The sequence below is a fragment of the Aythya marila genome, assembly GCF_965140915.1.
Source record: "Aythya marila genome assembly, chromosome: 11".
In the NCBI taxonomy this organism is placed as follows: Eukaryota; Metazoa; Chordata; class Aves; order Anseriformes; family Anatidae; genus Aythya; species Aythya marila.
Window position 1 is genome coordinate 7,982,320 of NC_139052.1, and position 16,540 is coordinate 7,998,859.

The 16,540-nt window shown below is 40.9% G+C and overlaps 1 protein-coding gene across 1 annotated transcript; it reads left to right on the forward strand.

Moving 5' to 3' along the window:
* The first annotated feature begins 3,712 nt into the window (after nucleotides 1-3,712).
* On the forward strand, nucleotides 3,713-15,966 carry CRABP1 (cellular retinoic acid binding protein 1). Its single transcript, XM_082769233.1, has 4 exons — nucleotides 3,713-4,058; nucleotides 4,192-4,370; nucleotides 7,154-7,267; nucleotides 15,631-15,966. Exons 1-4 carry the CDS (start codon nucleotides 3,989-3,991, stop codon nucleotides 15,679-15,681), a joined length of 414 nt encoding a protein of 137 aa, XP_082625359.1. The 5' UTR covers nucleotides 3,713-3,988; the 3' UTR covers nucleotides 15,682-15,966.
* The last annotated feature ends 574 nt before the right edge of the window (nucleotides 15,967-16,540 follow it).

Consider the following 16,540-nt stretch of genomic DNA (forward strand, 5'->3'; position numbering starts at 1 on the left):
GCCCATCTTTAACAATATGAGTATTCATTTGCGTTCCTATGAGTTAGGTCTCAAAACCCCAAAGGATAACTTGGGACTGGAAATCCCTCCAGCACTTTAGCCTGGGAACAGTGGGTATTCTTTCAACTGTTAATGAGAGTGCGGTAGACAATGCAACACTGTAGAAATGCTTTTTATTCTGCATACATCTGTATTACATTTCACCTATTGTCATGCTGGAGGCTCGTGGTAAATTAATTTGGCAGATAAATTTATGACGGCAATTTGCCTTCCAGTTGTATAATTTATTCATGTCAGAAATAATTCATTATATTCTCCTTTAAACCATTCTTTTTTTGGAGGTACCACCTTAGTAAATAAAATTTATTGTTTACCCTGAGCCTTGTGTGACTTCACAGTGGTCAGTCACTAACCTCAAGGGGATAGTTTTGGTCACATTACTGGTCACTTATTTGGCTGGATGATGGAGTACCCTGGTCCCATCTGTACATATATTACTTTCTTTTGTCTTAGGGGCACTGCTGGAAAGATTAATTAGGTCCATCTGTGGGGAAAGATCAGCCTTAGGGGATTCAGGTAAATAAAATAAACGCCAAGGGGAAAAAACTGCTGAAGGGGTTGTTTTGGAAATCAAACTGTTTCCCATATATGAATGAGGAAATTAAATACAGAAGGAGACTGAAAGAAAAGTAAAACTGCCTTTTAGTCTGGGTTATTTCAGCATGACCTGATAAACATCTCCTATTGCTGCTGTGCTAGGATAAGGATCTTTGATGAGGGGTAAAGTCCAATGAGAATATTCTCAGCTAAGGTAAATCAGTAGCTTTCTGATCTCAGCGGAACTACCCTCACCTTATGACAGTGGAGATTTGAGTCATATCTGCCACAGTGATATTATTTCTCTCCTTCATTTGAGTGATCCAAGACATGAAGTAAGCTGATCCTGATTCTCATTGTCCCCTCTTATTTATTTATTTATTCATTCATTCATTTCTTTATTTATTTATTATAATGGTGCTAGATTCTTTATGGCTCTTACATCCCACATCTGTTTTCTTTTCCTTTCTCTTGCCTTTCTTCAAGCTTCTTGCCATATTTTCTTCCTTATCTTTTTCTTCCTTTTTTTTTTTCCCAAGAAGTCCAGCATGCCTTTAAGGTTAACAGCATTGAGCTAACTGATATGATCACAGCTTGTAACAGAAACTCAGCTCTCACTGACTTTTATATCCTTATTGTTATATCTTCAGTTAATTGGTGTAACTGGTATGTAAGAAGTGAAATTTATTGCAATTTAAGTTATATCTCATTCTGTTGCCTTATCAGTCTAAGGGAGGACTTCTACACCACAAAAAAAGGGGGGTCACAATCCCAATATTTGCATAAGACAGGAAAGGAAAAAGAAAAACAAAACAAAACAAAACATTTTTCTCACTGAATTTTACCTGTCTTAAGGGCCTGGAACATAAGAGTTGCTTTGCTTTTAAACTTTTGTTGAAGTGAAGTTAGGTTCTTTATGAGATTGCAGTTCAGCTGCTGCTGACGGTTAAATGAATTGGTGAAATCAGAGGAACGGGAGGGCATATTTTTGAGATAGAAAGGGAAAACATAAATGATTTAAAAGGAAAGAGAAGACACCTACAGGAAGGCTACATGGAAGAATGTAGCTCACAGGGCAAGGGGGAAATGGCTGTAGGTGATCAATTCAACTTCTGTATACATATGAAGCACTTTGGGTGAGAAGGAAGGCATGTGCTCTGGAAACACATGTGCCTGTCTCCAGCCCTGTGCTTGCAGCACTGGCAGGGACCAGTCTCAGGGACAGTTCCTAGCGGGTTGAACTTTGAGGTCTAATTCTAAAGAGCCGGTGAGCCCAGTCTGCACCGCTTGAGGGAAACTTGCTCTGTGTATAAATGAGGTGTGAAAGTGTACACACGGCCAGACAAAGCCAATTCAACACCCAAGAGCATATCAGGGGGTTTGTTTTAGAAACAGTACTGTATAGGTGGATTGGTACCTCACTGCCTGTAGAAAAGATTATTGTCTGAATGAAAATGTAGTTCGATGTCTGTGTATTTGGGTTGCATAGCTCCATGCACTGCCCTTGCAGAAGAGAGCCTTTATCACCCGTAGGCACTTGTTCCTTCAGCTTGCTGCGCTCTCTAGATGAAGGGTATTCTGAGGGCTCTCTCCTGGTCAGCATGAAATATGTCAATGGCCACAGTCCAAGCCAAAAAAACCCAGTTCTCCGTCTTAGGAACACTCTCACAGAGTGTGATTCCAGCTACTGAGAAGGGTATATTCCACCCACTGCAACGCTTCTGGTTCTGGCAGTGGTGCAGCAAACGAAAGAACAGCAGTGGATCTTAGGTGGTCCTTTGAAGACCAACATGTCCCCGTCTTAACATCTTCTGGGCCAATTTGTTTTCTCCGGTAGAGACAGAGGGTCCCTTCCAGTTTATGCTGCACGTTTATTACCGTGAAGCTGTTGTCCTGCAGAGGACGTACTGCTCCCCCTGGGTCCGTGTGTACATGTTCTGTGTGCTTCTGGGAGCAAGCCTGGCCCGTGGCAGTGAGAATCCAGTGGTGCAGCTGGGAAGCTGAAACTGAGAGACTGAGCAGGGTCCTCTGCGTCATGGCAGAACACAGACTTGGTGCAGGCTCCCTGGGCTCGTGGCTTTTTGTTCCTAAGATTCGAGCCTACCTGCACGAGGGCTGTGATCTGTGTGTGATCTGTGTGTCTGTTTGGTGTTTTCTTCCCCAGGTGTTTGGTTTGGTGGTGGTGGGTTTTGTGCTTTATTTGTGCTTTTTGCCTTTTTTTTTTCTTCTTCTTTTTTTTCTTTTTAATGAGGTGACTGAGAACCTTAAAACATTTCAGATGGGGATTCATTCTCTTGTCATTTGCTAAAAGCTGAAAAATGCTTTGCATTTTTTTTCCTAGAGAAAACATGTTATTGAAAACAGATACTCCCCACTAAAATTTTTGTTTCTTGAAAAAAAAACACAAACACAACACATTTTCCAACAGAATATTTCAGATAAAGAACCATGCCAGGTCTCCAGGGTATGCTAAAAAGACAGGAGAAAAGAATTGGTAGAAAAAGAGGGACTGTCAATGGAGAGAGGTTTTGTTCTGCCCTATGGTTCTGCCTCATGGCTCTTTGCTCGAGTACAACTCCTCCTGGGGTGACAAGCAGAGGAAGAGGAGAATGCTGCCTAACCTCTGGCTGAAGAAACTCCTAGATCTGTACATTGTCCAGGAGTGAACACATTTTATACATACCTCAAGCAACCAACTCGTCCATTTTACAGAGTGAGGCTAACAAGTGGAGGACGGTTGTGGACGTACCGTGAAGCCGGCTCAGCAGAGCTTTTCCTATAATTACAATACATCTGGCTCTGGTCTGAGTGGGGAATCACAGACCTCTGAGCGTCTGGAGCATTTCCTTATGCACAACAGCAGCAGCAAAACTGCCTTAACCCGCCAAACCCTGCTCCCCTTCAACCAGCCGGGTGGGTAAATCAGCTGCAGTCCAGCATCCCGGACCTGACACCGGGACACTCGAGGCCAGGCACTGGAGGTGCTGCTGACACCGGGCGAGGCGCTCCCCCCGTAGCACACCGCTGGGGGCTGCAGCAGGCGGGGAACACACCTCGGGGGGCTTCCCCAGGGGCCTCGGTAACGACCCGGGGGCGCCTTCCAGCCGGGCAGCCCCACCCCGGCCCCCCTCCGGCGCCCCCAGCCGCGGGCCGATCGATCCCCCCCCCCTTCCCGGGGAGCCCCCCGGCAGGGCAGGGGGTGGCGCTGGCCGGGGGCTGCGGGGCCGGGCCGGCCGGGGGGGCTGCCCCTGGCGGGGGCCGGGCCGGGGGCCGGGGGCGTGTGCCCCGTTGTGCTGCCGCCGCCGCGGCCCGCCCCGCTCACAAGGTGCCCGAGCCGCAGTCCGAGCAGCAGCGCCGCGACCCCGCCGCCGTCCGCAGCGCCCGCCCAGCCATGCCCAACTTCGCCGGCACTTGGAAGATGAGGAGCAGCGAGAATTTCGACGAGCTCCTCAAGGCGCTGGGTGAGCCGGGGGACGGGACGGGATGGGGCCCCGGCCCCGGGGGAAGGGGGTGAGGGGCAGCCGCGCTCCGGTGCCCGGTGCTGGGCGAGCTGGAGGCTGAATTCAGGCTCTGCTTCCTCTCCTCTCCGCCCAGGTGTCAACGCCATGCTCAGGAAGGTGGCGGTGGCCGCCGCCTCCAAGCCCCACGTGGAGATCCGCCAGGACGGGGACCAGTTCTACATTAAAACTTCCACCACCGTCCGCACCACCGAGATCAACTTCAAAATCGGAGAGAGCTTCGAGGAGGAGACGGTGGATGGCCGAAAGTGCAGGGTAGGAGGAGAGCGCGCGTGTGTGTGCGTGTGTGGGGTGTCTGTGTGCACACTTACAGACACACAACTGCTGCCCTAGCCATGAGGGATGCTGTGCCCATCCAACAGCGTTACCAATCTCTTCTTAGATAGGACAAACACTCCTGGTGCCAGCATCTCCAAACGGTGCCATCGCTGCCGTCCAACCACTTCATCCTGGGAAACACTCTGGGGGGGTTCATGGTGGTCGCAGCACACTTTTTCCCTCTTCCAGCATTCTCCCTCATGCAGGACAGGGTAAAACTGAAATCTGAAGGCAACAGAGCGTTGCAGGTCCTGAAGGCACAGCTCAGTTCCTTGGCTGGCAGGGTTTTGTACAGTTCTCTTTGCCTCCCTCTGCCTTGGCCACCTCAGCTGCGGTGAAAGATCTCCTGTGTCTCCCTCCGTGATGGGAACACAGGGAATGGTGGAATGAGAGAGACCTCAAGAGTCAGGATTTAGTGCACAAGCCTGACATAACTTTTGTACTAAAATCAATCGGACATCTTCACAAGCAGGACCACAGACTATTGGTAGTTTTGGGCTGGAATCATCTCTCGAGTGCATGTCTTCAGTTTGCTGATCAGATAAATCTTTAACAGTGTAAGACAGACTTTCAGCCAGAGTTATAACAGACATAATTACACCATCTCCTTGTGCAGAAGTGCATCAGAGGGCGTTCACTGGAGTGTTTTGGGTTTGATTCTGAGTGTGTGAGCCCCTGCTCCTCTGCCCTTTGTAACCACTTTTGTGGCTGTGGAGGGGATATAATAGTGGTGCTGTCAGTCAGCAGCATCTGACACCGGCTTCTTGCTGGTGTAGATACATGGGATCAGGAGTACTGGAGAAAATCATAGCTGTCTTTGAAAAAAGTTAACAAAGACATGCGTTTGTAATCCTTTGCCCAATTGCTTTGCTCTCACTGATATTTATAAGATTGCCTGAGAGAGAAGAATTTGTAAAGAGTACCAGAATGTAGTCCCAGATAAAGAGTATGGGTTTTAAAATATCTTGTGATATTGAAATAATCTTCTTGCCAAGCTGTAATCTCTGTTGATTCTTGGGCCAGCTTCTGAGACCATTTGAACAATTAAAAATTCAGCATAAATTTGCTATCTTCAGTGCAATTGCTATGACTTTAAACTTACGAAAAAGGGAGGCAGATCTTGGGAGATGGTGAAGATTTAGAACATCCACTTCATCTCTAGGATGAGTTATCGTATATTTAACAGTTTGTTCAGGAAATGTTTCTGGCTTTGGTAGTTTATCTTGTTCAGCAAAAGTAGTATTTTAGTGTCTTAGTGCATAATGTGCACACAATAAATGTGACCCGCTTTCTGGAGAAGGATTTATTGCTGCAGATGGAAAAACAATAATTACGGCTGTAAGCTTTGAAAGTTGGAAAAATCTGAAAGAGATGTGTTTTCTGAAGTAGTAAATTTTTTCCATGTGTTGTGAAATTGTTTACAGTCCAGTCTCAGGAATGAGTTGTACGGTTGTGTATATATAATCAAGATGTGGCCACAGTGCAGAAACTGAGAGATAATAAAATAATACTTCAGAATATAATTTGCAATACCTGGCAAAATTGTGAACTGGTGATAGATTGTGATATACTTTATGGAGTGGAGGGTTTTGTTCTGCCAACTAACTTAATCCATTGTTCAGACAGACAAAGAAGAGTCCTACGCAGTTGCACTGAAAGGCATAGCTTCTATAACTGCTGCTTGAGATGGCTTGTCGGCCTAAAAAAAAAGTACTGTTTTGAAAAAAGTATTTATAAAGTGAACAGCTAATTCTAAATCAAAGGAAAGGGGTTTTATTTATTTAATTAATTTCCCCTTGCAAAGTCTGGGATGTGTTAACTTGGATTTATGCATACATATGTGTGCACACAGTATTTGTATATAATCACAGACTAATGAATGTCTCCCATGTGCTAGTTGTAAAGCAATTACTTGCACATTCATTATAGGGCATCCTTCTGCACAGCTGTTCCATTGCACCATAGAATAATAGTTCAATGCTAGAATGAAAAGCAACAGAAAGTCAGGGCTTGCCTATTTGTGAAAGCTAAACAAAATCCTATGTTTTCTTAAATTATTTTTCTGTAGTTTCATAGTCATTATTCAAATGCTTTGAAAAATGCCTGAGGGTGTTTCAATCTCCAGACCCACAGCCTTAAAAAAGAAATATTGCAAACAATAGAATCCTAACAAAGTTTCTTTAATTTAATTGTGATTTATTCTGGTTTGTTAGCACAATATGTGCTTAACATACTGTTAACTTGGCAGAGTGCCATATAGCATGAAAGGTTATAAGAGGCAGATACTGCATTATTTATGACCATAAAATGATACATACAATTCTTGATGCTTTTACACTAAGGGGACGCAGTAGTGATAAATAACATGTCACATCAAACATGTGTTTGGGAATGTGAACACTACATCACATTTTTAAAATATTTTTCACCATTAGGCATTTTATGAAAATGGCTTTTAATTTAGAAACAAATGCTGATCTACACTGAAAAGATACATCTACAATTACTTTGCTATTAATATATACTTACTTCCAGGAAGCCCACTTACACCTTAATTTTGATTTCACCACTTTCCACTGATGCCTTTTTCCCTTTGCCTTTATCTATGTGTTGCTCCTTTACTGCAGCAATTATTCTCACTACTGCTCATTGCTGTCTCTCTGCCTCATGCTGCTAGAGAATATAATTAATGTTATTCCTAATGGTTTTCTTACCCGCAGAGTTTGGCCACTTGGGAGAATGAAAACAAGATCTATTGCAAACAAACTCTTATTGAGGGAGATGGTCCTAAAACATATTGGACTCGAGAATTAGCTAATGATGAGCTGATTTTGGTAAGAACCTTGAACCCACCCAATGCATGCACCATATTAACAGCTTTCATTACTGTGTAGCATGATGTAGTATTTTTCCTTACCCAAATCTGTCTGGAAAACTGCTGTTTTCAAAATTCTCTGTAGTATAGTTCACACATCAATCTTTCCTTTCTTTTTGATTTTTTAAAGAATGAATGAAAATATATGCAGGTTCTCACTTGCATTTTATTGTTATAGCTTTCATCATACTTTTACTGGTAAAATAATCACAAGTGGGCCACTTCTGCTCCACAATAATGCCAAAGAATTTGCTTGATTTATTGCAGATTTTCTCTGGTGAAAGTGAGATCAAAGCGTTTGACCTCATTTCTGAAGAACCTTCTTCTCCAGAAGGCATGCGTTTAATGTGTTGCTTCTTAAACACAGTCACATGGTGTATAGGAGCGATGTGGCATGTTGTTAGTATGCTCTAATCTCATTTTGTTTATGAAGAACACACAGTTACTCCCTTTCTTTGCCACCCTCCCCAATTCCTTGATCATCTCTGAATGCAGTTCAAAATTGCCCTCATGAGCTTGTCAGAAATCCACCCATTTGCATGTTTGCTGTCAGCCAACATCCCCCCTCTCCTGTGTAACTTTACATGTGGCAGCAGGGTTACTTTGAGCATTCTGAGCAGCACCTCTGCAACTGCCTCTCAATTTGTGCCATAAATCATATGCAGTTTCTTTATTTGTATTGCACTTATTTCTGTTAGAGCTGAGTTCTCTTTACTGAGTATTTCCTCAGTCATCAATTGACTTTAATGCAACAGTATCCAGAACTGGATATAGACAACAGTTTCTCTGGGTTGCAAGTAGCACAGTTCAGCTAGAGTTCAGAATCATTTTATTGCATGTGTTCTTACAAGTTAATTCTGGGTAAATCAGTAGGTTGAACTCCTGTGCCTCATCAGTTTGGTCACGGAAGGCAAGCTGCTGGAGTGACACGTAAGACATCAAAGCAGGAAGTTTTTATTTTGAACTATCCAACTAATGAAACCCCTGCACTTTAAAAAACAAAAAACAAACCAAAAAAAAAAACTCACAAATGCTTCTCTAAAGCAGTTGGAGCTCTGTTTTAAAGATTGTATCTAAAACAAAAACAAGACCCAAACCTAACCAAGTATAAATAAAAAGCTTTTAAGGTGTTAATGTTATTCCAGACATCTTGGAACTGTTCACCCACCCCTTAGGAGGAGGTGTATGCTGTTAATGAAATCAGACTGGTTTCCTTTGAATTACTACTGTAATTCTGGATCTTTTTTTTAATTTTTATTTTTTATTATTATTTTTTTTTTTCTCCCACTCAACCACTGAAATTCTTTATATTATCCAAAAAGTTTAGGAGACAAAGTACTTTGATCTCTGCTTCATCTTCATATATAGTGGAATGAACAAAATGTATTCTCAGCTATCATTTTTTCAGCCTTCTGACAATTAATTTTTGTAGTTTATTACTTAAACAACAAACTAGTGAGGTAGCTGTTAAACTAAGTGAATTGTTCCCAAGCAAAACAGGAAAGCCAGTTATAATACTACTGCCTCCTGCAATCAGCAACATGAACTTATCCAGATGGCGAAGGGGAATGACGTTGGTTAAGAAACAAGAGCAATTCAAAGATTATAAAGCCTCCAGCCTTTTTTCTTGCATAATAGAGCCTGTTGAGCTTTTCTGAATGAATTGTTTTTCAAATTAGGATATAAATTAGAAAAACCTCCTTCTTATTAAAATATTTCAAGTTATAGGAACACAAACATAACTTCTGATAAGTTGTTTTACTGGTTAATTGCCTTGCCACTAAAATATACACATTACTTCTAATCTGTACATGTCTAGATTCAACTTCCTGCTGTTACATACCATGTTCATTAGAAGCTAAATATTATTCCTAATGTTCATTATTGCAAATAATTTTCTTATTATCACCAATGAAGCCACCTCCTAGAAAAACCTTATTTTTGTTAGGCTAAATCACTAGAAGACCTTGATCCCTTCAATGTAAAACAAACTTTCTTTGAATCATTCTTCCAGCCCCTACAATTTATCAATTCACTTTCTAAACTGTGAAGAGTAGAACTGCACATGCCACTTTGCCAGCAACCACACTAGCATCTGATGCAGTAGTGACCCCATCTCCCCACTCTTAGCTGAAATTCTTCTGATTTATATGTAAATACTTTTTTTTTTTCTTTTTTTTTTCTTTTTTTTTTTTTTCTGGAAACTCTTGCTTAGCTGATCATGATCCCAAGTGATTTTCCTAGTTTCTGATTCCCCAGACCAATCATCTTCCCCTTTTCTGCAAGTTAAGACCATGTTCATTGGTTGCTAAATAGGATTTTACTGTGGCCATTATAAAAACATAGTGTATGTTTCCAAGTGATTGAGATCATTCTTCCTGTTTTTCACTATTTAATATGATTCTGTGATTCCATTTTTCTTTTCTGAAGCATAATGGCCTATTTTATTTTATTAAATATTAGGGCATTGCTAGGTCCTCAAGACAAAGTTTCAAGCTCCTTGATGAGACATTTGATGAGATTGAATGTCCAAGTCTTTTAAATGCGCGGGTCAACATGTTCAAAATCTTCTGTCACCCTGGAGCTCGGTAATGAGGTTTTTCTGAGAGTAATGGTGGTAAGTGTGAGGGTCCATTTGGAGAACTTAAGATGGACAAAATTAATCCTTTTGGCAGACCTTCTCTTTAGTGGAAGACAGAAAGGATTAAAGGATGCTATATTTATTGTCTGTAGCTTCTAATCGTAGAACCCCAGAATATTCCTTGCAGTCTGTTCTTTGGGCTTTAAAATGTAAACTACCCAAAGGGTTTGGCTGAGGTGCATCCCTTGACCATGACAGGGAGCAAAGTAGGAATAGGAGCTCTTAGTGGAAAGACTGGGGAATCCCTTTTGATCTCTTGTGTCTCAGCTGTGTTTGGATTTTTCATCACTCCAGTGAAGAAACGTTCAGCTTGGAATTTTATTTTATTATTTTATGTCTTGCTTGGAAATCTGTCTTGTGTCTGAGTCTGCAACCCCTCTTTTATGTCTTACTTCTTCCAATCTAAGATCATGGTGAGAAGATGTCCTGTCTTTGTCTTCCCCCCTTTTCTCCTTCCATCATCCCAGCTTGTTGAGGGTTCTTTAGGACCTGAAATTCACTCTCGTGCAGTTTTGCTGCCCATATCAGTTCAAACGTTTAATGGTTCCCATCTTCACACTTTTCAAACCTTCTTACTTACCTAAGAAATACTTTCTGGTCCTTCACTTTTCCTGAGATACTTTGGTAAAATTTCCACATTTCTATTCTGGCAAAGCTCCCAAAGCTCCCTAAGCAGAAGGAAACCACATTCCTATGAACTTCTAGATGTCTGCAGCTGGGAAAATGTCCTTTATGGAGCAGACCCTGTGATGTAGCAGTTCAGGAACTCCGTAAGGCTGATACTTCTCACACTCCGCTCTTGCTTCTCCAGCCAAATAAATCTTTCAAGAAGTCCTGTCTCCTTCCTAGCTATTACATGCATTTGTAGAGGAAATCAATAAAACTCATATACCATGTGCAAAAAGTTGCAAGAAGGAATCTAAACTGTGTTAGACTGAGGCATTAATGGGAAATAGGCTTGGGGCAACAGGCAGGGGGTGAGGAATGAGTTTTACTCTGCTAATAGTGTCTATATAAACCTTGGAGGTTTGCCACATAATTTTTGATCTAATGTGCCACGTTGCTTAGGGGGTCCATTAAATTATGACATTTCCCTAGTGGAAGGATATATTTTTCTTTCCAACACAGCATGTTAAATAAAATGCATTTTTTAATCCATATTTAAAAAAAAAAAAAATCAGTGTTGAATTGTCATGACTACCACAGAGCTAAAATAAAAACTTTATTACTATATAATTATCAATCTTTTTTGCATCCTGGCAGAAGAATTTCCTTGTGTTCTTCAAAGATACACCCTTGGAGCAATATGATGTTCTTTCATGGCACCTCTGTTCCTCTGGTACACAGATGCTGGGAACAAGCTATTTAGTTAGGGAAGGTTTTCTTTACCTTCAGGTGCTAGTTATGTTTGCCTTTAGTTCTTAGTTCCTTGCAGCATGGAGAGTGAGATTCCTCTTTCTAGTAGCATAAATAATATTTGGCTCACAGTATGGCAGATGTATGTCTGAAGTCCCATTAGAAAACAGACCTTTCAGCTAAGTGAGGGATTCAGGATCGAGCTCTGCTTTATAAAAAAAAAGGTGCTGCAAATGTGCTAGATCATTGCATCTACTTTAATCAGTGCTGTTAATTATAATCTTGTGGGATGCTCTTGCTGAGATTTCAGCATTTCTGATTTTCAGAAGGGCTGAATAATCTAGATGAAAAAGATTACATGGAATATGTAAACAAAGGAGGGTGGAAAGGATAGATCCCCATCAAAGTCCACATCTGCTTGTCTTGACTGTATTCTTGAGTCAGCATATCCTTGTCTACAATTCCACTCTGAAGCCACTTGGATTAGAGCTTGGGCAATCAAAATTGGAATCTAATACAAAAGTACGTTTTTCATTTACTTGTCTAAAAATTAAGACCTGGTATTTAGGCTGTTGTAACATGCTTTTTCATCACTTAACTTTGCTTTTATAGTCTGTAGAGTTTTTGCTCTTGCTGTGTGTTTTTGTCAAGGAAATTAATGAGCTATCAATCACTTGGGTAAGTCAGAAGAACAAAAGGTCTGCTCTTACAAAGTTAAAGGATACTGCTTCCGAAAGTTTGCTATTCAAATGAGAAACATCTATATATTCTGACTTTATCTGCCTTGCTACTTTCATAGCTGCTCATGCCTCTGTAGAAGTTTAATCTATAAAACAAATATTTTAAAGTGGATGGTTACTGAAGGCTTTAAAAACAGCCTCAGACCACATTTTGCACAGTTGATGTATCACACAGGGGTTCTCAGAATCAATTATAGCAAGGGTCAAAGATCAGAACATTAAGGGGGCAGAGGGGTTCAGGCATGGTTTATATCCTCCTTTCCCTTCCCAGAAAAATCATGGCATAGTTGATTAAAACTGGTGAACTGTGGAACTTAGATGAGTGAGTGAACATTTTTTAAATTATATTGCTGGCTTCTAAAATTAAACATAGCAGGTAAGAAAAGTCAATGAGGATTGGGAAAGATATTTTGCAGCCAAATGCTGAGATTTGTGACGTTCCTAAACCTTGTACAGAACAATCGTAAACTACCTAAGCATTTAACTTTTCTATAGTTCTTGAAGAGTGATCATAGAATCATAGCATGGTTTGGATTGGAAGGGACCTTAAAGATCATGTAGTTCCCACTCCCCTACCATGGGCAGGGATGCTACCCATTAGATCAGTGTATTTAAGTGATGTTAAATTCAACCAGTTAACAAAAGGAGGCTCGCCTCATATGGAAGTCAGCGTGGGACGGTGTAAAGTAATGTCTGCTTTATAGTATGCACGTGTACATATGGAAGTCCGCACATGGATCCATGCAAAGCCTTTTCTGAGGATGGAAAGATACTACTCATTTAAGTAGTATCTTTTCTTTTCCATTTATTTGCTGATGTCTTATGTCTTCCTTTTGAGAGTTGGCTCTGCAAGTTGGTCAGTCATGAACAGATAACATGATTTTTGCATATGGTGGCAGAAGTGATCTTAGCCAGTGATTGTTTCAGTGACAGTTTTCCTGATTATACTGTTCCACTTATCACAAAGGCTCCTTAGCAAATGTTTATAAAGAAGGCCTTATAAAAGCAATTTACTCATACAATTATATACTACTGCTCTGTAATTCTCATTTTATCTGTAATGATATCAGTTGTCATCAGATCTTGAGGGAACTGAGAGACGGCAGTTTGTTGGATTATCCCCTTGTGCAGGGCTTTCTTTGCAGTGTGCATTTGGACTCTTAGCCACAGATTATATCAAGCTAAATGAAGAAAACTCTTCTGTAATTGGCAGTCATTGCACATTAAAAACCCTATTTTAGATTCAGATAGAAGTCTGATCTTGTAGCAATTTGTAAATGAGTGGGTCCTTTGCAAGCTGGTGGGAGTGTGGTGTTTGAAAATCCTGCATCTTCTTGTTAGATTTGAATTCAGCTTGGTAGTGTTGCACTCTTTTGAGTTGCAACTTCACCACCAAGTAGCCAGGATTTTTCTCTCTCTTTATTAAAAAGTTCTACTCCCTGAGTCATGGGAACCCCTAAAGTCTGCTTGTTCTGACAGGTACTAGCACTTTTTGCCAGTCTAGAATTAGAACCCTAGATATTAGGCTGCTCCATCCTACCCCTGAATACAAAGATTTAAGTGTGAAGGATATAAGAGTAACAGCCTTTTGATTTGGATCTTCCCCTGAGCTTGGGCCCAGCTGTACAGTAGATGCTTCTGCGATTAACCACAAGAAAAGGAATGCAGCACGTTTGAACGTGTTCCTCCTTGCTTCGTTTAGCAACGTGTAGTGGAGTTTGATCAACACTACTAGTAAGTTACAGTAAGGTAGGGAAACACCTTTTACCTAAGTCCACATTTAAACCATGTACATAACAACAACAATCACAGCTATTTCTTTATGTGCTTCAGCATGGAAGTAAGAGCAGCAGGGACCAAAACTTCAGTGTGCTTAGCAGAATTTGAATGTACCACAGAAAGACTATCACTGTCAGTGACCTTCTAGTTTATACAGACAATCTCAAGCCCTACATGGTCTTGATTCTGACTTCCTTTCTCTGGCAGAGCTCCTGCTGAAGCAATTTCACATTTGTGTATAATTTTGGAAATGCTGAAGGAAACCATAGTGGGGGTGTTTGCAGCTGGTGCTGCGGGCAGTAGGAAACTAGCCGCATCCTTGAATATTCCTTTTCAAATATTTTCATGTTTAAGTTAAAAATCTTACCATCCAAAATTTTAACAGGTCTTTTTCTTCAGTAAAGTGAACAAAACACATGCCAGAGGTGGTTTTAAAGCCAAATCCCTTCAAAGTGGTGTTGGCCAAAGCAAGCGTAGGAAGCGTTAAAACAAATAAAGTCCAGCTGAATTTTCCTAACACACCGGGGTAGGTCTTAATTATATTTTCAGTGAGACCTTGGCAGTTATTACAGCCAAGCACCCCACCTCACAGCTCATTAGTAGTGAGCTTGAAACTGTCCATGTCAGTGTAGCTGGACATCTACTGTGCATGTAGTCAGTATTTCCTCATTCTTGCACACATATTTCCTTTATGTTTAATTGTTTACTTCAATTTTAGCCTGCCAGACTTGAAATCACATACAAACACTTTGGGTTTAGGTAGCTTTCTCAGGCCGCTGCCACAATCTCTCTCATGCCTAAAGGCCCTGATAACCTCTACTGCAATATTGCTGTTATTGAATTGCCTTTTACTTACAGGACTAGGAGGTGATTTGAAAGCAAGCAAGCAAGCAAACAAAAATGAACCAACAACACCAAAAACAACTCAGGTTTCAGATACATGTGAAACCCTATCTCAGTCAGTATAACATGATATAAGACCAACTCTAGGTACCTGGAAAATCAAGGCACCCTGAGATACTGAATCTGGCATGAGAAATGGGATGGTAATGGGACATTGTATTAAGTCAGTGACTCTCAGATGTGTAGTGATCAAATATTTACGAGATATCATAATTTTTTCCTAACATGAAATGAGTTTGATCTCCACTACATTTTTTCCATTATGTGACCTCATTTCAGACTCTTTCTGTAGTTAACTAATTCACTGGTTAAGGTTGACATATCCTGAAAGAAGGCTGTGATTGACACTGTCCACATTACAGCTTGGGAGCAAAGGTTTCAATATCTTGGTTTGTTGTGTCAACATCTTGCAGCATTATGTTCACAGATCATACATACATATTCACCAACTCTTCAACATTGCTCTACTGACTTCATTTGAACTACTCTGATTTATACCTGCAAATACTAGAGAAGGTGTTTTGAACATGCCTTCTGATCTGAATTCCACCCCCACCATTTCCAGTTCAAAGTGTTGCAAATGTGTCTAAATATAACAGCACTACATTCCAAATTGTCTTTCTTTTCTCATGTTTATTTATAAATGCATGCCATGGAACTATAGAAAAAGGGAATTTCTGGGTCATTTATCATTCTGACAAAATTCATGGTGCCTGGGAAAGAAGGTCACCTACAGTGCATTCCTCTTCTAAAATGACTCCTTTCTTTGCTCTCGTCTGTCAAAAGGCATAGGAAATTGCATTTCTGCTGTAGGACTAGCTACTATAGTAAAAGTAACATTAAAAATGGTGTTAAGCGTTTGCTGATTCTGTCTCTTCTGATTGATTTCTATTTCTTTTCCAGACCTTCGGTGCTGATGATGTTGTGTGCACGAGAATTTATGTAAGAGAGTAAAAAAATCCATTTACTTGTCATCTGGGATGAAGTGGAGAACTGTGAAAAGCCCCAGTGTAATGAGTATCCATGTGTGCTGTTACTAATGCGGTGTTGTATGTGACCGTGTGTGTTATATATGAATCCATATCCTGTTAAGTGTATTTCACTTTATTTTTCATCACAGACACTACTACTCCTCATTTTTATGCCATCATTTTTTTTGTGTCTGCTTTGTATTCTGTAGTTGTCATTTGCTATGGTTTCATCTATTATTAAACTTATTGGGCATAACTCAGAGCTGTTTCGGGGTGTTTTTAATAGAAAACCCAGAAGTGCTTTGATTAGGATTGAAACACTTTTTAACCTCTGTTGAAGTCAGTGTGGAGTTTCACTGCTGCTGGCTAGACTTTTGTAAGGCCTTTTGCAGAGCTGCAAGCTGCTTTCTCAAACTGGGATCTCTGCCTCTTCTTTTTTCTGACCTGTCTCCTTTGGAGAGTCACTGAGGAACAATTCCTGTGATTGCTGGGGCTGTGATTCAGTGGAACCAGACAAGGAGAGCTCATTGCCCTCTTTCCAGCTGCATCTGTAAAGAATGACCGAGTAGAGCAACCATTTTTATTTTTGAATCATCATTGGTTCGCTTTCTGGGTGGAAACACTCATTAACCAAATACAAAACCCAGCTGTATCTACAGGACAAATAACATTGTGATGATGACTAATACTTACTGTCATCACACCCAAGCATCTCAGACATGGTTAGAAGAATCTGGAGAGCCAGAAGAATCTGGTAGACTTTACTTATTTTGGTCACAAAAAAGATAATGCTGGGCAAAGCTGCTTTTCTCCTACCTTCTCACCTATGATGGGGAAAACTT

Coding starts and splice junctions, on each gene's coding strand:
- CRABP1 (XM_082769233.1), top strand. CDS start 3,989: ATGCCCAACTTCGCCGGCACTTGGAAGATGAGGAGCAGCGAGAATTTC. Junction 4,059..4,191: donor CGAGCTCCTCAAGGCGCTGG/GTGAGCCGGGGG, acceptor CTCTCCGCCCAG/GTGTCAACGCCATGCTCAGG. Junction 7,268..15,630: donor CTAATGATGAGCTGATTTTG/GTAAGAACCTTG, acceptor TTTCTTTTCCAG/ACCTTCGGTGCTGATGATGT.